Source organism: Vidua chalybeata, chromosome 11 (assembly GCF_026979565.1).
Source record: "Vidua chalybeata isolate OUT-0048 chromosome 11, bVidCha1 merged haplotype, whole genome shotgun sequence".
Lineage (NCBI taxonomy): Eukaryota > Metazoa > Chordata > Aves > Passeriformes > Viduidae > Vidua > Vidua chalybeata.
The window spans coordinates 12,173,060-12,196,179 of record NC_071540.1 but is presented as its reverse complement, the minus strand read 5'-3'; the positions used below and the strand labels follow the sequence as shown (position 1 = coordinate 12,196,179).

The following is a 23,120-nucleotide window of genomic DNA, read 5'->3' as shown; positions in this document are numbered from 1 at the left end:
TTCCCTTACTCTAATTTCCACTTTAACTATCTGGTTGTCTTTAATCACAAGATCTTGCTGTAGAGGTTTCTGGACAGTTTTTGGCTTTCACCCTTCCGAAGAGCTGAGCAGCAGCAGTGTCACCTTTACCCAGGCTCCACATCAGGTTCTACATTACAGTTCATAGTTAACTGCTGTTTACCTTTCCAGAGCTGTCTGGCATGTCATCTACTTGAGGACAATTGTCACTGTCACTGCTCTGAAACATTTTTACTGACACCTTACACTGAGACAGGTTCTGCAACAGGTTTCTTTTTTAAAGGACTCTAGGCATGAGAATCTCTTGTTCCTCAATTGTCAACATCAATACACAAAACTTTCTAACATCACTTACCTAATTTTAACTGAATTACTGATTTGTCGTCTGTTGGTCATATTTCCCATTTAACTTCATAACTTTTATGTTCTTTTCTGTTTTCTGCACGTGGAAGCAGCTTGAAGTCTCCCTCACAGCAGAGTAATTGCACACTTATGAACCTTCATAAATAATTTGCAGACTGCTCGCAACTATGTGACCCTTTTGACCAACTATTATATTTTCAGAAGCTTGATTGTTTTCTACAGTTTGTCTTTTCAAGTTTGTCACAGCCTGTGATGCTGAAACTGCCACAAAACAAGATTTAATTATTTCAAGAAGTTTTTGTACACTCCTTTCGACCAAATAAAGAGATATTTCCTCATGTGGGTTCTCCTCATGTTTGGCACTCCCTGAAGCAGTCATCTCACTTACCCCTTCTATAAAGGATGACTCAAGTATTCCGTTAGTTATTTCCTGTGGATGCTCTGATCTCCTGCAGCACACTACAGTCGTAGTTGCTCTCCTCTTTAGCAGTATAATTTAGAAGCTGTGCTCTTCCTAATTTAAGCCTGAAAATTGGCTCTGTAAGAATTCTGTACTGGCAGTGGATACAGTTAACTTGTCTGATTTGACACTGAGCATTCTTCAAGGTACAAAGCCATCCCACTTTCCTCTGTAATCCTATCTCCTGTATCAGACCACACTACATTGTGTCAAATACATAAAATACCCATTATTTTCATTTTAAAAATGCCATGTTTCTCAATTGCATTTGTCAAATGCTAACACTTGTGTGTAAATGTGTTTCTGTCTGGGTTTCTGTTTGTGTGCCCTTTATAAAAGGGACTTGTCAGCGTACATTTCACAGGCCTAAATTTGGGGGTTGCCAGCCCATGTGTTATTTCTCAGTTCGGAAACTGGTATTTGAGGGTTATTTTATTATTAGCCTGAATTTCCATTTTTCAAGAACTCCTGCTCTTCAACAATTATTCTGAACCTACCAGATTCTGAATTGCACAGGATATAGTGTAGAACACTGAAATAATCTAAATTACAACTTATATTTTACTAATTGATTTGCTATTTCAAGACACAGGAATTTCAGCTTGGTGTACAGTCCTTTCCCTGTCTTTGCCATTCCAAAGAGGAGCTACTTACCTTACTAATAACATTTTGATAGGTAAGGAAAGCAGAATTAAGTTTCTTGAAAGCTGGCAAAAGACCTGTGTGGTTCACTTCAGTTTCATAAGCAAACTTAGAATCAGTCTATATAGTAATTGTGTGAAAATTTTATGAAGAGTTTTTGCTATTTCACCATTACCAAATCTACTGCACATTTACAGTTATTAACCTTTAAAAATCTATGGAGAAAGTAGAACATGTTATAAGTGGTTATAACGTATATGTACATGTATTGAAAGAAAAAGGACAGTGTAGTTCTTTGGCATTTTAGGCATGTTTGTAATAAAGTGAAAACCACTGAAGTCTAAACACAAACAAGACCAATAGACCATGCAAAAATTTTTAATATCATTAGTATTTAGAAGAGTCACAGGGCCTAATTATCTTGTTTACATGTGAAATAAAGATACCGAAATAATAAATCCAGATATTCTTACCCAATTATAGTGCACATTCAACTCTAAATCTAGTTATGAACCTGTATTCCCAATACTCTGACTGGTGGTGCGTGCCACTGCATTCCATCTATTTTAACTGACATTGCTTCATCTTTTTGGAAAAGAGAAATGTTCCAAATTTCTCAGTTAACTAATGGTCACTTCTCTACCATGCCCGTATTTCGCTTAGGATTTTCATATCCTCTTCTTCTGTTTTACTAGATCCTACAGCACTCAGGAAGTTCTGTGGCAGCTCTGTATACCTTGAGTGGACGTTTTTACTGAATGAGTGTACACCTGGTTCACAAATGCTAAATTTCAAACTATTTCAGAATACACAGGTGTCCAGTTATAGCAATACTTCAGTATTACAAGTGCTTTTCACTTGCAGCTCTTAAAACTCTTACAACACTTTCCCCTTTCCTTTGTGCTCCAATTTTAAACATTGAAGCATTTCAGTAAGCAGACTCACCCTCTAGATTTTCCACAAAGGAGTTGGACATGAGTGCTGAATGTTGAGTCCATTTCTCTGTTGAACCTGATGGCTGGTATTCCAGGTCAGAGATAAAACTGTCTGTGTCAGAGAAGAAGACAGACATAACTACTGACTGGACTAAACCAAGAAGTTACAGTTCACTCAACCAGGAAGTGATTTTCATTTTTCTTTTAATAGCACTAAATTTAAATACCCCATTTCATTCACAAACACTGTGTATGTGACATAAGTAACTATTTTTAAGTTATCAGAGTGCCTATTAAAAACAGTATCACTTGTATATTTACTTGTATAATTACTTTCATTTAGCAGCCAGAGCCATAAAGGTAATGGTTAATTTTTTGGATGTCTGCATAATTGTATCATCATGAATTTATACTACTTAAATCTGATTTTAGTATTTGTGTTTAGAACATTCCTCCTTCAGGTTTTTCAATTTGTTTTACTTACTGTGGTCACATTAGAAGTACTTGTGGCCCTTGACAGCAACTCCAGGGTAGGTAAAAGAGAAGAGTCCTAGTGAACAGAACCTTTTGTGCCACTTTCCCTCTCCCCCAAGCACAAGGAGCTGTTGCTGCTCACAGCTGCTGGCTCCCCTTGCTGTCCCACTGCACACCCTGCCCAAGTGTTGTCTTGGCACAGGTGGCTCCCTCAGACTTGGGCCATGTGAGAAACCCTGCAGGTACTGCAGAGCTGCTTTTCAAGGAACTGCTTTTCCTAAGGGAAAAAATCGATGTCAAATAGTCTATTCATTATTTTAACCAACAAGTCTATATTTATTCAGTTGTGATCAGTGGCTAGGCAGAGCTTACAACAGGGTTGGATTTGGTTTTTTTCCTTGCCCAAGACAGGGTTGCAAATTTAGTCAACTAGGCTTTAACATAATTAAGAAAATTACTCTGGACCCTGGCTAATTTGTGCCTTCTGGATACAGGCACACACTTATTTTGCCAGCATGGTATCTAAGCCCTGCTTAGGAATGACTCCTGGGAGAACAAAGGAACCTACTCTTACTTCCTTCTGAAATTCAAGTAGCTCAAATTACCTCTTTGGGTGACTTCTTATGCTTAATTGTTCAAAGTGTAAAGTTTCACATGTTTAAATGGGAAGTGGAAAGCATTATCTGGGTTTCAATGAAAATGTTCACTGCCATTGTGAAGGAAAGGAGTAAATTAAGGACAAATTCTTGTCAAATAATAGGAGATAAGAAAAGATCATTTCCCCCCATCAATTATGGTCAAAACAGCAAGAAAGTAATATTTAAATAAAGATCTAATGAATCCAGGGAGATGGGCAGGAAACTGCCTGGTGAGGAAACAAATTAACTGTACCAACAACCCTCTTTAGAAAGGTGAAGCTTTCGAAAGAGCAGACAACAAACATTGCCAAAAAGCCTCCAGAGAGAACAGTGGAGTTCATTAGCTGATAAAGCAACAGCCTCTGCACCATTAAGACAGCCCAGCTTATACAGTAAGGATTATATGTCACTCTGGCAGGGAAATATGTTTCTGAGCAATTTTTCTAATTAGTTTCATACTTAGCAAGATCCTGAGGTTCTTGTGTGCACTACCAAAGCTGCTGACAGTGGTGAGTGTTTGCTTTTATCAATCCCTAACAAATTGTGCCATGCACAGCACACACAGCATCTCCAGCCAGCACCTTCTGGAACAGAGCATGCATGCACTGCCCTCGGGCACACATTGCTTCTTGTTTGGGAATTGTGGGACATAAAACAACAGCCTTTTCAACTGTGTGATGCAGCATAAAGATTTTGTTCTACACACACACATTAGGCAGAACTTGAGGTACCAGAAAAATATACATTAAAAATTATTAAAAATGCCTTTATACTTTGTAATACCCTAAACATTCAAAAAAGCTTTTTACTACCTTAAGCACTACTAAAATACATTCTGTACCCAAAGAATATAAAGCCAAAATGAAACTATGAAGTTGAAACAAAAATCAAGAAAAATGACACCCAGTAGATCTGTTTAACTGATGAAAAATTCATACTTTTTTGAATGATCTTGCTGTTCTGACTCAGTCTTTAATGAAAGCTTAAGAAAAGCTTTAAACTCAATTATGAGCACTCAGTTTGGGTCAAAGCAGGAAGTCAAAATTAGAGTTCTGTTATGGATACAGGCAGACCAAAGAGCTCCTGGAGTCATCCCATTTGGTTTTCAGTATCTCTTCTGACAGGAGCCAATTAACTTCCTGTTTTTGTAGCACTATCTGATTAAAAGTTTAGCCTGTGTATCCTTTACTCCTGCTGAACTTGAGCAGGATGTGCAAGCTGTGGGACTTAACCTAGAAGATGTACTGGTTTTAGAAGAGTAAATCTCCCAAAACACTCTAGAATGCATGACTGTCTGCAGTGCTGCTTCAGTGAGTAGCAGAGAGTGGATTTTTTTTAATACGCTTCGCAAAAAGAAGTTTGATACAAATGATGTGTTTTAGAGGACAGGTGAGTGAATTGCTCTCCTGACAGAGGTAACAAGGATCAGCAAACCTCAAGGAAAACTATGGACAGACTGCAGCACACATTTCCTGGGACATACACCTTCTTCTGTCAGCTCCAGACAGAACTCTACCAGCTGAATTTATGTGAAGAATCTCTGCAACTACATCACATTGCTTAGTGCAATATATTTAGCCTGGTTTTGACTCCACAAGACCAGCAAGCGTCAACTTTCCCTAACAAAAAAGAAGGAGCTGCCAGGCTCTAATTAACCCTCAGCTGTCCGTGCTGGAGCAGCCAGCTGATTGTGCTGCTCTGAGACCAAACCTGTCACACATCAGGCCATGGCTGCTGTGGCAAACTACCACAAAAATGGCAGGCTGCCTTGCAAGTCACCATTCCAAGCCATAGGCCAGGCTTACTTTCAGTAATTTCAGGTTTAATGCCAACTTCATTAAGCAGTACTATTTTTTTTTTCAATTAACTGTATGGAATGTTGGAGTATGGTTTTTTCCTGTGCACATTATGTACAGAAAAACTAAATGTGCCTGTAGAATCATAGCACCAGCTCTGCAATTACCTACTACAGTTACAAATACCCTGCTCATGGCTTGGCTTTGCTGTCACACTCTGCATTTCTGTATCCTGGTGAAACCAACTCATTGCAGTCATGTTTACTTTTTCCCTCACATAAGAAGAGAGCTGAGTCTGACACAGAATTCAGCACAAGCCTTGAGTCTAGAGGACACTTGGGCTGTGCAGTGGAAAGTGGTGCTGAAGTGTCTGTGTAGATTTCTTCCGGGGGCACAAGGTGTACTGAGCTCCTTCCAGTTCTGCTGCGACTGCCAGCAGCCACACCTTGGTGAAGAAGTGTCACCTGCACTGATAGAAGAAGTCTCTGTCCTCTTCTAATTCTTGAATGGGAATCTTTTTGAAGTGGTGAGTCAGTTGAGTTTACTTTGCATTAGTTACAAGATGTTCTGTGGCTCTCCCAGGGAGAGCTGGCCACAGACACCTGAGGATTTAGCTGACATTTTTACACATTAGAAATCTGTAACTGGTCTTCTTGGGATGCCTCACTGACATAGATTTTATGGACACAGTGAGTGAATCCCCTAGAAGATACGGTCAACTTTAACTGCTGACAACCCCTGATGCAAAACATTTCACCTTTGCTCACTGCTCCACTCTTCAGCTTTTAGACTACTGCTCCATCTGGATCTTCATTTTCCTCATAACATATTTTGCTCAAAGTAGAGTTCCATCCTCTTTTAATACATTCCAGGTTCTGCCTTATCACCTCAACATCTCACTGCAGGACTGCTTTTTACTACTGCCTCATACTGCTTGACAATACAGATTTAATAATCAGAATGCTAAGAAAGGAGGAATCTGAACACAACTTTACTGAACAGTTTATACTGGTAGAGTTTTCAGAATGCCTTTTAGTGCAGGATTGTTGTGACAGTTCCAGGCATCGTGTAGGTTGCAGTCCTTGGCCTTGCTGGGCACACTGCAAGGTGCAACATTGCGCTCTGTACTCAGGAGACAATAAAAACACCTTGGATTTGAGATGTACCTCTCAAGTTTGAGCTGCTCTCCTCCACACTACACCAAACTCCAGCATTCAGTACTCTCTGTGCTTCTGCAGACCTCCAATGGCAGGATGCTGCATTAACACTGATCTGTTAATGAGTAAGTTTTAAATATAGACAGAAATAAAAAGTATAGTCCTTCTCCAATACTTTCTTATCACTCAGCACTTCGATTCTCCAGAAATTCAGCTGAAGCTACAGTTAAAAAGCTGCTTGCAAACATGTACAAGTCTTCTGGCCAAGATCAGAATAATCTGAGCTTCTCAGCAAGAGAATTTGTAAGCTATAGAGTTATCACAGAACTATTAAAATGAATGAATGCTAACAGCTTAGAGTTCTACATGGAATATGTCTGACAAAGCAGCCTTACTGCTTCATATACACAAAGTGCTTAGGGGATTTCTAGTTATGATTTATAGTAAATGCACATACTGGATTTTTTAATCTCCAGCTTTATGTAATGGAGATACAATGAGTAACAAAATGTAAGAGGATTAGTAAAAGGTCATCCTGATTGCTGAATACAGCCAAACAATACCTTAAAAATGGTTAAATACAGGTGTACATGTTAGAAATCTCATCACTGTAGAAAGCCATGAAATCCAAGGTAAATTCCCTCCTAAACTGCAAATCACAAACAATTAAATTTGAGATCAGCAGTATTGGAACAGTTTTAAACCTAAAATTTGACAGTGGGAATAGGTAAACCACTACATTAGGAGCACTTTTTAAAAACAGAGGGGATGGATTAATTAGGCCTCATCATATAATCAGACTGAGTCTAACTTTGAGTAGCTTTTCTTTCAAGTGGGGAAGAAGCTTTATTAGATGGGTGTGCAGCAAAGCCCAGTATGGATGATGGATATGGGAAAGGCCAGGAATGACCAGCTGCCTGTTTCCTGTCACTTCAGCTGTTGACCTGAGCTGTTGGCCAGAGGGGTGACTTGCTGAAAGATGCTAAGGGAAAAATGGTCCAACACACCCAGGGATAGAAAAAGTCAAGGGGACAAATAAAAGTGCTAGAAGCTGCTTTTACTTAGCTCCAAAAGTTTCTGACCTTGTGCAGCCTCAGTACTGCAAAAACCTAAGCAGAAAAGAGAACTTTTTCAGAATACCTTTGAAGTAGTAGCATACAATACTACTTTGAAATTGTGTTATGTTTCAAATATTCTTAAAATGTAATTTGAATTTTGTTTCTATGTGACCTCATGCATTTTGATCCCTTGTTTCAAGTGAATTAGAAGGTGTTCCCTGTAGGATGCAAAAATGGGAAGAGGGGAAACAAAACATAAAAGCAAATTCAAGGTGGAGATAAGAGAAGTCTAAGGATATCAACACGGTCCTCCTGAAAAACAAGACAATGAAGAGTCACACAAAGTTCAGTGGGGGGGGGGGGGGGGGAAAGTAAAGAAGCAGGAAGGAAAGGAAGGAAAGGAAAGTTCTTTGTGAGGCACATGGGCAGGATCTGCCTTTCCATCGTGTAATTTGTGTCCAGTCACAGTCTGAACAGAGCCCAGATAAAGGGCAAGGGAATAAAACATTTCAAAAGATTCTCCATCTGGTCACTGACAAACACCCGGGACTTTGCAGGGAAGCTGCAAATGTGTTACACTTTCCAGGAGATGCTGGATCAAGACTAATCCAGATGCTCTTGACTTGAGCGCTGATGGATGAAGCAGCTTTGTAGTTCTGTACTGTGCAGTGATTTGGAGGGGGTTTTGGTGTGTTTTTAAGAAAATACCTGAATTTTGGCTGAAGAGGTAGTAAGAGTCATTTCTAGGGGTCTTACTGAAATGAATTTATGTAACTATTATCCACACAGCCACATCTGGAGGTGGGCTGGGGGTTTCGCAGTTTTGTTGTTTTTTTAATTGGATTTTAAGAATTTTAAATCCAATTCTGTCAAGCTACACAGTAATTCTGGGATTTACTTTATCATGGGGTAGCACTTCCATAGTACACTGAAATTTTGTAAAATATTTCTTAAAATATTTTATTTTCTTGGCAAAGAAATAGATACTATTTTAATTTTGAAACAGTACACATTACTTAAAAGATAATTTATGCTCTCAGAGTTTTTTGTTTATTTTAAGACTACTGATTTAAATATTTAAGGCCAGTAATCCAGACATGATTTAAAGAATTTTCAACTGGCTTTGCCTTAGTGTTTTATTTTGAGAGGTAACCAATTATTTACCTTAATTGGTAACCCTCAAAACCCTATTTTCCAACTAAGTAGAGCTTTCAGGTTTGATATATTAGTTTAGAAAACATATTGTATCAACACTCATTTTATGTATGTAATTATGTTTGGATTTTTTTCTTTAATTGTTATAACATTATTGTAGAATAGCCTATTTGCTCTTTGTGCTTGGCACTATTTGTACAGAAACAAAAATTCAATTACACATGAAAAAGAAATTTTAGAATTATTTTTTAAACCAGAGTAATATGTCAGATAAATTACTGAAAAAAGAGTTCTTGTCTAAACATGTTTTTTTTTTCCCCTTAAAGCTGATTAAGCAGAGGAAGTATTCACTCACATTGAGAGAACTGAGCAGCTTTGCTTCTTGTCACTGTGCCCTTCCAGACTTTTGGAACAGCAGGTTTCATGCTCGACATCTGATTTGTATTTGCAGATTGGAAATGCAAACAAACCCCAAACCCAAGCCCCAGGAAATCATCGCACGGCGGCAACATGGAAGGGAAAGGCAGGAATCTGCTCACAAACCCAGTGCTGCTGCCAAGGGCAAGTTCAGCATTTAAATCCATGTTCAATTTTCTATATATGAAGTATGTTTAATCAGAGCTTCTTTAATTGTCTACAACAATCATTTAAAAAAAGAAGTTAATTAAGCTGTGGCCATTTGACTCCCATGTTCATTGTACTCTAAACCATCAGCAAGTGGCCATGCTTTCAGTGGGGCTCCGAGAGCTTCTCCTGTGATTGCACGGCTTTGTCAGCACAGGAACAAGGCAGTACTTTCAGTGCTAAGCAAAGGAAATATTTGTGACATAGAGAAAAAAAACTTTTTTACTGAGCATTCATTTTAATTTCTGAACAATTATAAACAAACTGCCAAGATGTTAATAAGTGCTAAACACTTCTGCTTACTTTGTGAACAGTCTAACTACAGTATTCAGTTATATTTGATTTGTTTCTACTTTTTTTGTGGCTGTGGAGAGAAGGATGAGAAGAAGGTGGGTTCTAACCTGACAATTATTGAAACATTACATTTCTTTCTTACGCCTCTATATAGAAGTATAAAATGCTAAATGCTATTTTTTTTGCTGCATGCTGTTTCATAAAGCCTTGCTTTTCTCCCCTCAGCAAGTCCTTGACAGAATCAGTCTCTTCCTTCCTTTCTAAATAAACTTAAGTTGATTGATAAACAGTGTTTCTAAAAAGAGAGCTTTGTTTAATTAAGGTGGCCGTTGAACTGAAAGCTCAACTAGACTGGTTTCTCTCTTTTTCTTCCTACTATGCCATGTCTTTAAAGGCATTTCTTACTATATTTTATTACTACTGTCTGGAGGTAACAATAGCAAAGCTCCATTTATGCAGGGAGTTGGGACTGACACAGATTCTTAACAGATGGCCTACACTTAAGTCTTTATTCTACTGCTGATGCAATTAAGTAATTACTAGGGATGGTTAAAAAAAACCCAAACCACAACATTTATGGCTACTTTAGAAAAGAGACACTGGCATGACTCCCTTCATCAAAATCAAACACATTTTACACAACTTCTAAGGCCAGGCCGCTTGTTTTCCAGCCTTTATTAGGATGACATAGTCTTTAAATTGCTTTGCATCTACACCTCAAATAGTCTGATGTTTAGGATCTGATATTTTTCTTTTTTTACTTGGTTGGAAAATATTATAAATAACTATTTAATTAATAACAAAATGAAAAAAATGTCCAAATATTTACAGTACAATCCTTTATAGTCTGGCCTTTAGCATTATAATGTCCTTGTTCTGCCTATGTTAAACAAGTGAACTTCTCAAAAAGGTAGTCAAAGTGGAGAAAGCAAACAGCCACCGTGAGCAGAGGTGCTGAAGGATGACAGGTATCTACAGAATGTCTGTGAGGAGACCAAGACAGTGCCAAATGCATGTGACAGATTATCAAAACACCAGCCTGCCCTTCAAAACTGGGACAACTCCAAGAAACAAGACTCCATACTACATCTATGCAACTCAGATATCGTATTATGAGTTTTACTGAAGCATATCAATGACACAATCAGAAAAGACTTCAAATCACTTTCTTGTATACAAGGTGTCAGTGTGTAAGAGGTGATCCTCAAGCCTTGTTTTACAACAAAACCAAAATCCGTGGGCAAATCAGACTAAAATGCTTGAACTGTATAACTACAAATTAACAGCTGATATAATTAGTTTTAAACAAGTTGTTGCTTTAAACACAAAAATATGACTCCATTCTGATGATATAAATTTCCTTCTGTGATGAGCAGTGTGTTCTAAACAAAACAAGCCTCCCACACCTACTTTGTAGTTTAATGCCCATTATAACCCCAGTATGGCAATATTACATCCACTTACCATCATCTAGCGTGATGTCTTGTAGTCCTATGGTTTGAAAATTCATTTCCCGGTCTTCAGGCTCTGGTTTGATGTGAACAGCTGCCCCCTCGGGTGCAAAGGGAGATGAGTCACACACGGGGTGGGGCCCCAGGGGTGACACCGTGCCCAGGGCTCCCAGCGCGGGGCTGGCGGCCTGCGGCGAGTGCTGCCCCGAGCGGCTCCCGGGCGGCGGCGACGGGGCGGGTCCTGAGCTCGGAGATTGGTAAGGCAGAGGCTGGAGCTGGGGGGAAGAGGGGCCGGACAGCGGCGAGTGGCCCAGCGGGTGGGAAGCTGTCGGGGACGGGGAAGAAGCGGCCGCTGGGTTTGGAGAGTGGTACGGGACCTGCTGCAGCTGCGGAGAGGCCTGGCCGAGGGAGCGGCTCATTGCAGAGGGGAGGGAGCCCTGCCCGGCACCCGGGCAGTGGAATCCCATCGATGGCAGGTGAGCAGACGACTGTCCCGAATGAGCTGCATGTGCCAGGGGGTGTCCTGCTGGACTTGATGCGGACACAGAACCTGGATTTGAAGAATGGAACTGCACTGGTGGTAGAGCTTGGCAGCTGAGATTTATCAAATGTGGTACAGCCGTGTCCTGCGGAAATGGAATCGCATCAAATCCTTGGCCGGAGGCAGAGTTCATGGGAAGACCGGGCTGTCCATTGTACACATCGGTAGGCTGCATAGGCTGGTAAGAAGGCCTCACAGGAGGTGCTGATGTTACCTGAAAAGACTGAACCACAGCAGGAGGCAAAACATGACACTCTTCACTTGGACTGAGGTTTCTACCCTGCATATGTGGCAGGTGTGGCACTGCCGAGGTCACCATGGCCGTGTAGGGCGGCTGAATGGGACACACGAGGCTCCTGGGTGACGTAGACAGCAAATTGTCATGGGGGTGGCCTTGCTCTGGTGAAGGCAGCTGGGCTCGCATTGAGTGCAGGCCCTGGACGCTGCCCGCGTGCGGCAGGGCCAAGGACGGAACAGCAGACAAATCCACCTCATCTCTGTGCTCTTGCTTCATTATAACTAGAAAAAGTAACAGTAACAGTTTTACAATTCCAGCCCATCTGCGGCAAATACACACCAACTGCTGTTTAACAACCACAATAGCACTGTTAGTGTCATTGCTTCCCTTCTTCTGCTCTGCTTTCACCTTTGTTTCTATGCCTGCTACATCAACCCTCCAAGCCAGAACAACTCTCCCAGCAGGTATTCCAGGGCAAGTATCTCTCCTTCCAGCACATCTTCCTATGCAATGTATGATTTTAAAGACATTTGCAACGCAGCCAGAGAAAGTCCAGTTCATCTGAAGGACCTTCTTGTCACCAGAGGGGGGGGAGCTGCTGCTGGGCTCCACTGAAAATAGGCAGATGTGAGCTCAGTATCACACACTAGGAAATGGTGAAGGAAATTTTTAGCAGGCCTTCCTTAGCCTCTGATCACAAGGACAGCTGAACTTTGGAAACCCACGCCCTAGCTTGAGAAGCACCATGTTTTAATTACAGCAGCTCTTTAAGCACATCCCCCAGTTTCAGTGATGGCAGCAACTGTTCTTATAAGAGCTACAAAGTGACACATTTTCAGTTACAGGTTTATTTTTTTTTAAACTACTGGTAGGCTACAAGAAGATACTGATCTTAAGTACAAGTAGAAAAATGCTAACAGTTAAATGTCATTTACTATTTTATAAAATACAGTTAAATAAATATTACAGTCAAATGAACTGTAATACATATAGAGTGTTGTAAGTACTTGTGTAATAACAGCTGCAGTTACAATTCAGTTTGCTTCTTATTTAAGTAATAACTGTCATTATTTCATTCCACTGTTTAAATAACTTAGAGATATTTCCAACAAAAATATAGATGTGTAACTATCTTAGGAGATGATATTCTTGAAAAACAGTTGACAAATACCACAGAAATCTGATAACACAGTTAATGTGTACTTGGCATACCAGACACCTCGGTAATACTGCCTCAATTTAAAAAGTAGGTAATTTTAGAGCACAACAAGCGAGCACAGCTTATTTTAAATTCTGTTAACTAACAGAAGTTGGCTTTGTCAGCATATACAGAAGTTTTAAGAAGTTTATATTAATATCTGTATCTGACTTTAAAGCCTCCTTCAGATATCTGACTTCAAGTGCTCCGAGCAGCACCAAAGGGTCCCCACCACCACTGGTACCCTGGGAATTCTGACTGCTCCAAATGAGCACGCAGCTGAAATAAAGCAAGAGGCAGGAAAGGAGCAGGGACTGCACATCTGGTGTAAGCTCTTCCGCACACCAAGTGGGAGGGAAGAGGCTGTTTTACTACATCTGCAGTTAACATGTCCTGGTTTTACTTCTGGCTAAGTTACAAACTGATTTGTCTCAGTAAGCTCCAATATGTCCAGAGTCGGGGGGAAAAATAATTTGACCTTCCTTGTACCTAAACCTGTTTTTTTTTTTTTTCATTTTTGACATTTGAGAGTGGGGAAAAAAATGCAAAATCTGTTTTTCTATGATCTCACTATCCACTACGTCATCACGAGGGTTATTTAAAGAGCAGCTTCTGAGATTCATCATCATTCTCAAAGAAAAGTAGAATGCAAAAATTATTGTGTACAAAGTGTAATGAAGAAATAATTAGCTGTAGTCACAGTACTGGAGCTTATTACTCTATATTTCAGCTTTTTAATTAGACAAGCTTTAGTAACTGTTTTACAAACAGTTCAAAGCTAATCCTATGTACCTGTCAAAGGAACAAGACTGTCTGGAGTATTTTTATACATCCACTTTAAAAAACAAAATAAAATGCCACTTTTGTATTTTTCATTTGATACCTGGTGTGTAAGTAAAACGTTGAGATTGGCTTTTTTTCCTCTTGCCATTGCAGAGATAAAACTGCACCTGAACTGCAGCTGTGATGGTTTTGTTATGGTATGGAGGAACTTCAAGTATGATGTTTGCCTATAGGAAAGTTGAAATAAAGATGTTTTACACATTAAATGCAAATGAAACTGTTAATTACAGAAAACCTGAAACAGTTATGGTAAATCTAAGCACCCTAATATTTTGAAATCCGCAAACTTCAAGTTCATGCACATTACATAGTAAAACAGTACTACAGGCAAACTTTTATTTGGAGAATTTTATTTTCTTTTAAACACAAATGCTCTGAAGATAATGCTTTAATTAAATAGACATATCATCTAAAGGATGCTTTGCTTATCTGCCAGAGCACAAAAAACCTTCTAGCAGTTAAAAACCTGCATTTTGGATCATCAAGCTTTTAGAAGAAATTTTAATGCACTGGAAGTAATTTGTCACGTTAGCAAAATTATCTTAAGTTTCCACTTTTTGATTTTCAAGTTCTTTTTTCATTGCTTTCACAACAAGCATGCTATTTCCAGTTCCTTCAAAGCATCCTCTTAATGGCTACTTTATAGTGTTAAGACAATTTAGAAGTCTACAGTTGTCTATCTGAATTAGTCAGTGATCTACTTACTTTAATATATGAAGTTTAAATTTCAGAACAACAATGAAAATATAAATTTTCACATTAAAAAAAAAAAAAAGCTTTCTAAAATAAGAAAAAATGTTTCTCACCCCTTGACACTTTTCCCTAATTATTTTCCCTTCTACCTCCCACTGAGGTCGTCCATCTGTTAAGAAAAATTTACAAACAATTCAAGCAAAAAGCATTTTCTTAACACTTTAATAATTCATCTTAAAAATATTTAAATACTTAATATAAAATTGGATTTATTTTGAGTCACAAAGAGGCTGTTAAACTGGCAGACACACACTGTAAACAAAGTACAGAGATGCTTTAGGAGTTTCAGCACTACAGCCTCTGCAGTTGCCTGTTGTGCAGGACTGTGCACTGCACCCCAGCGTGCTCGTCCCCCAGAGGCAGACTGAGCTGCAGAGGAGGCTCTGAGTACTGGGAGTGTACACAAGGCTTCTCCCCTCGTGTTTCTGAAACCTTTCTGAAGGGTGCTTAAACTGCTGCTGCCACTTGTGCTTATTCAAACAAACTGCTGATGACGGGAGGCTGAGTCAGCAGCAGAGATAACCCGGGCCACCCCTCCCTGCCCGGCCCCAGGGTCACGGTGCCCGCGGGCTCCCCGCCCTGAACCCACAGACCCCGCGCTGCAATGCTGGGCACGGTGCCCTGCCGAGAGGGGCGATCACCTGGGCAGCCTCCCCGTGCTCTGACCCGGCATCAGCCACACCCTGCACCCAGCACTCGGCTCTGCCACTGGCTGCTGTTACAGGTAACCAGGGAACCACAGCAGCAGCTCTGCTTCTTCCAGAGGTGTTCAGCTTGTGTGGCAAAACACACGATTACATAACATTTTGTATTTGCTAATAAAAATAACACCACTCTTATTTACATCTATATGGAGATAAGAAGATGTAGAAGAATTGGACTTGGTTTGCAAATTTTTATTTTTAATAATTTCTTTTGCTACTGTTTTCCTGAAACTTCAAATCAAGACACTTAAGTCACCAAAATGATAATTTAAGCTGTTCAGATTTTATGTTTTATTGCTTTCTAGCTAGCATTTATTTAATTAGCTAAGGAATCAGTTCCTACGCATTGATTAAATCAGATGTAACACGGTATCAATGCCAAATACTACAGTTCAATTAGATCCCATTTTCACTTTTTCATTTTTTATAATAAGAAGGAACAAATACATGGTATGATCTGTTAACAGCATCTTTCAAATACACACATGCCAAGTTAGCTACCCTCTGTCTTCCTGAATTAGAAGTACTACTTCATTAATAACTGCCAACCAGCACACAGATCAGTGCCCAAACAAACTTTTCCATTAGTACTCAGGACTTTCCTTTCTCCTTTTAAACATCCTTATTTCTTAAAATCAAGCTCAGGTACTGAGCTTGGTTTGAAAAAAGCCCAGCCAAGACAGTATTTACCTTGTCCTTTTTCAAAAAATATAATTTTGGATTCTGGAAGAAAATTGGATCCTGTCACCACCATTTCATGGCCTCCATTTACGGAGCAGCTGTTGATGCTGTACTTCTCAATCTGAGGAAGTTCTTGCGCAGATCGCTGAGCTTTAGAAATATTAAGGGAATAATTATTACTCGCAACTTTAATCATAATGACATTTATTTTATGATTCTAACTTGAAGAATCAGGGATGAAACTAAAATGACCATCTGTTTACATACACAAATCATATTTGTCTATGATTTATCTCTGCTTTTAAAATTATTTTGAAATTACATAATTACAGAAAAGAAACACCAAGAAGACATGAATGCCAACAGTCTCTACTATTACAGCAAATTCGATTTTTAGTTTAGGAGTACTGGATTAAAAATTACTTTAGTAGTTTCTGGAAAAAATGAATTCTAGGGGAAATTCAGATTAAGGTCATGCCTTGATTCCTTAGTGCCAGTATTTAACAAATCAACTCTCTAGAAGTTCAGCTGTTCGCTAGATATTACTGTATAGGGAAAGTCATAGTACAGACTCTTGTCAATGAAATGGTATCAGCTCTAGAATGAATATTTTCACTGAGATGTATCAGCTGCATGCACAGGCACTGCTGAAGCTGCTGTGTGACTGCACTGAGGTTAAAGCCCAAACCCTTGTTTTTCCTCTAAACCTCCAAGCTGTCCCTTGGCAAGTACCATCTTTACTTAAAGACATATTAACTTTCGGTAATCGAGCTCTTTACACACAAAGCTTTTTACACAATTGCAGTATTTAATGCTGGCAATAAATATTGTCAGAATGACACTACTACTGACACATGCAGAAACCATGAGTATAAAAGATGTATAGTTAGAGCAATCTTACAGCATTCAACAGGTATGGAAGCAGTCTGCAGAGATAAGACTTTTCCACTGGGCTGTGGGATGTGAACACGGAACACAAGGCGCACTCTGGTGTTCTTTCTTCCAATATCTGTCTCTCCTTTCCGGAGCTCTATGTCTGAATTGCGCAGTTTCAAAATACCAGCACAATCGATACTGGAGATAGGAGAGGATGGACAGATGGACCACAAGAGAAATGGAAGAAAACCAATCAAACTACTGCCAAAGTTCACTCTGAAAGCCTTTTGTTAAAGAATGAAGCTGTTCTATTTTTCCCCACATTATGGTATTTTGAGGGTTATTTTCATGTCTGTGATTGAAAGAATGCTTAGTGTGGAAACAGCAGCAAGTACTGGTGAAACATTTTATCTTGTAAATGTCCAGCTGCTGCTTTTATAAATCTTCAAAAGATTGTTTGTTATTGCACATTATTTAACCTCCAAAGTGAGTTATTTAACATAGTAAATGTGATTTACAAGGAGCAAGAGACCACTATTTAGTTCTAGTTCAGGAAGGACTAGAGAGTGACAAAGCGTGCCCATCAAATCCCAGCTGCTATTCCACACATTCATATGAGACACACAACTTCAATCATATACCACATTTGTATGAGAGCTTCCCTGCCTCTCTGCTCCTTTACTTCTGACTGTTCTCACACTGGCTTGCTTGAAGAGATTTGTCTCTTCATCATGACCCAGATTTGTGGAAGATATGCTAATTTTACATGACTTTTCTTTCACCTTTGCACAAATGAAGAAAATATAAACTACACATAGCAACCAAATGGCTAACTCATGCTGTGATGTACCTGGCTGACATATTATTTTCTGGAAGAAGAGGAATTTCCAACACTTTGGTGCTGGCAATGATGATCTCCTGGCTGGCGGTGGCCACGGTCTTGCCGGTGATGCGGTGCACCTGGTAGAAGGCGTGGGGCCGCAGGTAGCGATCGTCGGCCGTGCCAATGAACATCTGCAGGTTCACCGGCTTCTCGCTGTAGCCCAGCAGCTGAGGGAGGGGCACATGGAATAGCAACAGGTTAGGTGACTCCCACTGCATCTGTGTGTGCACACTACAAACACACAACCAGTCCAAAGAGTTAAGAGTCACTAGTATTTCATTACAAACTTCTTCAAACTCTTCAGCAAGCAGAAAACTGAGTACAGGTATCTGTCGCCAAACACAAGGACTGGCAACAATTACTGGAACTAATCAGTTCCAAAATATCATTATTATTTCTGAATCTCTCAAAGACAATTTTTCTACCTACAGAATTTCTATATCAAAGCTATGCTATAGGTCTGTTTCTGGTACTGTTTTTAATTACTAATTACCAATTTTACTAAGATGCTTTTCTTCTATGAAATGGAATAGCAACTTCTATTAAACTTAAGTTTTGTGAATGCAAATGTATCAAGTTAGGACAAGAAGATTCAATTCATATCTAGAAAATCAAATGTGGTTTATTTTTGGCAAAGAAAATATTTCAAATCCCCCAATTCTGCAAATGTTAATTTACACATCTTTCCGTTTCTCAAATACACATCCAACCACCAACACACTCAGTTACCATAAAACCACCTGGTGCATGAGATAACTGTAGCAATTCTGGCACAACACTGAAACAGTAGAAAAAAATTATGAACTGAAACTAGAAGAAAAAACCCATTTTATGATAGTACGTGGGTAATTTGTTAAGGAAACAAATGTAAACAACAGTAACCCCAGTTTCCTTTAACCCCTGTTATTATAAATCTGAAGCCTAGAGAGTACTTCTTACAAATCCATTTTCCTTCACCTTGCTGCATTTGGCAGATTGATGCAGGCTGCAAGTTATATAATTGCTAAACTGCACTGGAGCAGATTTACGTTTCATTGACTTTGACATCAACTTATGTTCAAACGGGAGGGAGGGACAGACAGTCATTCTTTGATCGTGGTTTTGTCATGTCAATATTTTTGTCTCTAGGGAGAGTTATTTGGTCACACAACAATATTATCCAAGCTCTTTACAGAACTAACACTTAAAAACCAAACAAAACATGTCAATTTAACCTACTGAGAAGAGTAATTTAAGCCAGTAGTCAGCGGCACAAAAGCCCAAAGCACACCCATATCCAGCAGTAAGAAGCCGCACTGCTGGTGCATCACTCCTGCCAGGGAGTTTTATGGACCAAATATGCCTCGTTTCTATATTCAAGGTACAGCTTGGTTTCTATATTCAAGTGGCAGCACCTGCCAGGCCTGTCACTTTTATTAGAGCTTTCTCAGTCAAGAATAGAAATTTAGGTTTCAACAGAAGTCTAGAAAGACTTTGTTTTGCCAAATATGTTATCCCTGGAGTTCTCAGTACAAAAAGAGCTAAATCCAGCTAAAAGCCACCAAACCAAACTATCTCTTCAGCCACTGAGTGGAGACAGTCTAGATTGTCAGAGTTGCTTCCCATGTAAGTAAATGTGATAAACAAGCATTTAGAAAGGTTACAGTAAAGAACCTCCTGTGACAGTCAGTGTACTGACAGGTTTCTCTCCCTTCACTGTCAGAAGTCAACTATAAACTACAGAAACACCAGGAACTTTCCTCTTAGTGTTGCCATCACAGTGGAGCATAGGGACTTTCACACCAATTAAATATATACACATGCATAAGTTCCTTTTTATGCTTGATGCAGGACTCCAGTCTTTCCAAAAGTGTCTTTTTCATTAAATACCAAATTAATAATTCATTTTTTTATTAGTCTGAATTGTTTTAAGAGTTTATAGAAAATTAGGACATGTATTAGTTTAGCATTACAGCAGCCATCTTGTCACAAGTTCTCAACACTATGACTCCACCATCCATTTTCCTCAGAGTTAAAATTAAGTCTCAACACAATGGAATACAGCCTAAATGTGACGTTAGTTAAATGTGTTCACTTTAATACTGGGAATTATAAAAATTACAAGCCAGGCCTATTCAAAAATTTGACTGACTTCCAAATGCGGTCATTGTGACAAAGCTAATTTCCAATTAAGGTTAATCTTCCCCATGCTGAACAATAGACATGTACACAGCAGTTCTAGAGATACTGGTGATACCAGAGATAAGGAAGGGTGGGGGATACTTGTAAAACTAAGCTGGTCTCTCTACAGTGCATGAAGACCATCTTCTACAGAAGACACAGAGCAGGAGCTCAGTTCAGGGAAGTAAAACATCCCCATGCCAGCAGTCACACTGGTATTGCCCAGGAGACTCTATGGCCAGGTACACTGGCAAGGTAGCAGAGACTTAAAAATATCTATTTGGTATTGCAGACAATTAATTGCTTTTATTCAAGGTCAAGTAAAAAGAAACACCCCCCCCCCACACACACCCCCCCAGCCAATGTAAAGGTATAAATATAACCAATGTGTGCAATACCTGTGGCAATAAAGTAAGCCAGGGAGTGGGAAAGAAAGAAAGAATGACCCCCATGTACTCCAGCACAGAGTGCAATTCAGGGCCTGACTGCACCAACTGGACCTCATTACAGGAAACATCCCAGCCTTAAGCAAGCAGTGGACAGGCTGCAGTGTCCCTGTGCTCCCAACAGCCACAGCCAAAAGCCACTAAGCTCAACAGGCTGTGCATGCTAACAAGAGAGCCTGATGTGCTAGTGAATCTCAGGCAGCTGGAGAGATTGTGGATAGAAAAAACCTGATTTTCATTATACAAATCTATGCTTTAGAATGAACATTTCCCCCTTAAATCTTGTGTAATAAGCAAGCTGGCAACTCCAGGCTGACTTGCCATTATTGATGCAAAACCTACCTTGTGAATAATGAAGGGGACTTACTAGCCCAAATCAACTTCAAATCAGGAAAAAATATTTATTTAGGCATTTAAAATGCATTCCCTTAAAATACTGTTTTGTTCTCATCCAAAAAAATATTGATTGTTCTTAATTTCACTGACAGCAGGGTGATGCTGTCTTACCACCTTGTCTGCTTCATGCACACTTTTGTATGTTGAACAGCCCAAACATTTAAATCAGTAAAAACCCCCAATCTGCTAATTGTTTTTCAATGAAAATAAGTACTTAATTAACTTGAGAGAAAAGGTACTGTATTTTGTTCAAAAATATAATGAAACCATGGTATCTGTACCTTAATTCACCTTAGTAAAGAATATTCACAAATAAGAACACAGTGTGTTTTTACAGACCATAGGTATTTAAATAAACAGCATTTTACAACCTACTGGCAAGTGCTGCAGAATCAGCACCATGAAGAAGCATTATGGTAAGGCACTACAGTATCAGTGTGCTCAAGATTCAGTCATGGGTCACTTACAGAGGAACAGTAACCTGAACTACTGGTTGAGCCCTAGGAAGGCTTTCAAGTACACCTTCCAGCACTTATTCCATTAATGTGCAGTATTAGAGCTGCTCACTACAAACAAAAAATTGCTAATTTTACTTAAAAAAAAGAGATAGCACTTTCCCAGGAGCAGCAAACAGTGTGCTGCAGACAAGCAGTAAGTTACTGCACTGTGTCACTAGTGACCTCTAGAAACCCTCCCCTGTAACAGAATCCTGACACACCACCCACTGCTCTGCCGAGGAAACTCAGCCAAGTTGTTTTTGTGTTTCTATATCGTTTCCATAGCAAAGGTCAGTGCCTGCGTAAGTTAAACTAAAGCTGGAAGGCTAAAGACTGAAGGTCACTACAGGATAAGCCACAAGGGCTTCACGCCAAAGCAGTTCCAGCCCTATTACTACACTGCACACAGGAAACCCCTGCATGGCACTGGGAGCTCAGAGCTTTTACCAAGCAACTACAAAGGCAGGCACTTAATGAGACAGTTTTGGATCATCAAGAAGCTGTATTGTATGCAATAAAAACAACAAATGTTTTTAATGCACACATGGAAAATCCTTTAAAAACATGTCATGCTAGAGACTATATGGATTAACTTGATCACTGAAGACAGCACTATTTAAACTTGGAATTTTGTGACAGTGGTGAGAACCTTTCCTTGCTGAGAAAAACAAAGAGGTTACGTTAATTAAGAGGCATCAACCTGGAAAAAATAAATTAGCATTTTTCCAGATTTCATGCAGATTATATTTGGGCCATAGCTGGCTCACATATCATTGGTTCCATGCTCTGATCAAAAGAAAACCTTGCAACTTGAAAAGCTTGTGAGAAGACTCTTTTTAGTCTTTAATGCTTAAAATTTTTACCTCCTCGTCCCACTTTATTTTTAAATGATGAAGGTTCTGTCCACATTTTCAATTTATTGTTATAGGCCAAGTCTTAACAATCTCTATTCAACTGTAAAAGTGTCATTTCTTAAGACATACAACAAAGCTTGGGAAAAATATCCAACAGGAAATACACATTTCACAGTAACCAAGTACTAACAGACATCCCTAGTATACTTGGAAATAGTCTGGGTTTTTGAACCAAAGTATCCAAAACCCCAAATATCTAAAAGTGTCACTGAATCCAGAAATAATTTCAGCATTCCATACACCTACACTTTCAGTCTTAGAATTTAAGAGAAAACGTGGAACTGGGAGAGTGTGTGTAGAGTGGTGGTGGTAGGGGAAAGATCATTTCATCAGTTAGGTTTTATGCTCAGCTATCAAGTATACTGTGATACCAACAACATTCAGATGGTGCCAAAACCTATTTGATTGTATTTTTAAAGCATTTTTCCTGCAAAGCTTCCCAGCATTTATTAGGAAATTTCCATGCTTAATCAAAGTTTCATTGGGGCTTAATACTCATGTTTTATGTGCCTTTTTTTGCTTGCTAATTCAAGATGAAGATTCCATTGCTCCTTTGCCTTTGCACAATTAATTCACTGCTTATGGCATTACTGGATTGGTGAAGTAGGCTGATTAGAAAGAAAGCTTTTACATACAAATAGACCTCCCTAAAAATAGGGCACACTCTTGAAATACAATGCAAGTTTGACATAATCAAAAGTTCACAATCCGTCTTCACCAAATGCACACCAGTATCTATACAGAAATCCTCAGCTCAAATGTGAAGAACGGGGAAGGAAACTCATCTGTGTGAAGACCCACAAGTACTATCTAAGCATTTACTTCAGATAGAGATCTCCAAGGCTTTTCAACACCTTGATATAAAAAGCAGGTTGTAAATAGTTATTTCCCCCTTGATAGACTCACAGCAGCTGGATGCATTTCA

The 23,120-nt window shown here is 39.3% G+C and overlaps 1 protein-coding gene across 3 annotated transcripts in view; it reads right to left on the bottom strand.

Moving 5' to 3' along the window:
• The window catches only part of NFATC3 (nuclear factor of activated T cells 3), a 64,310-nt gene that overhangs the window by 9,695 nt on the left and 31,495 nt on the right, over positions 1 to 23,120 (bottom strand). The window contains exons 4-10 of one of the 3 annotated variants that reach the window (XM_053952688.1): positions 17,750 to 17,949; positions 16,925 to 17,097; positions 16,033 to 16,173; positions 14,692 to 14,747; positions 13,926 to 14,052; positions 11,079 to 12,125; positions 2,429 to 2,530 (exon numbers count right to left, since the gene is read on the bottom strand). In XM_053952688.1, the coding sequence (XP_053808663.1) occupies positions 2,429 to 2,530; positions 11,079 to 12,125; positions 13,926 to 14,052; positions 14,692 to 14,747; positions 16,033 to 16,173; positions 16,925 to 17,097; positions 17,750 to 17,949 (1,846 nt within the window). Of the gene's footprint in view, positions 1 to 2,428; positions 2,531 to 9,375; positions 9,500 to 11,078; positions 12,126 to 13,925; positions 14,053 to 14,691; positions 14,748 to 16,032; positions 16,174 to 16,924; positions 17,098 to 17,749; positions 17,950 to 23,120 lie in introns of those variants that run through there. The other 2 variants (XM_053952690.1, XM_053952689.1) reach the window with 2 other exon arrangements.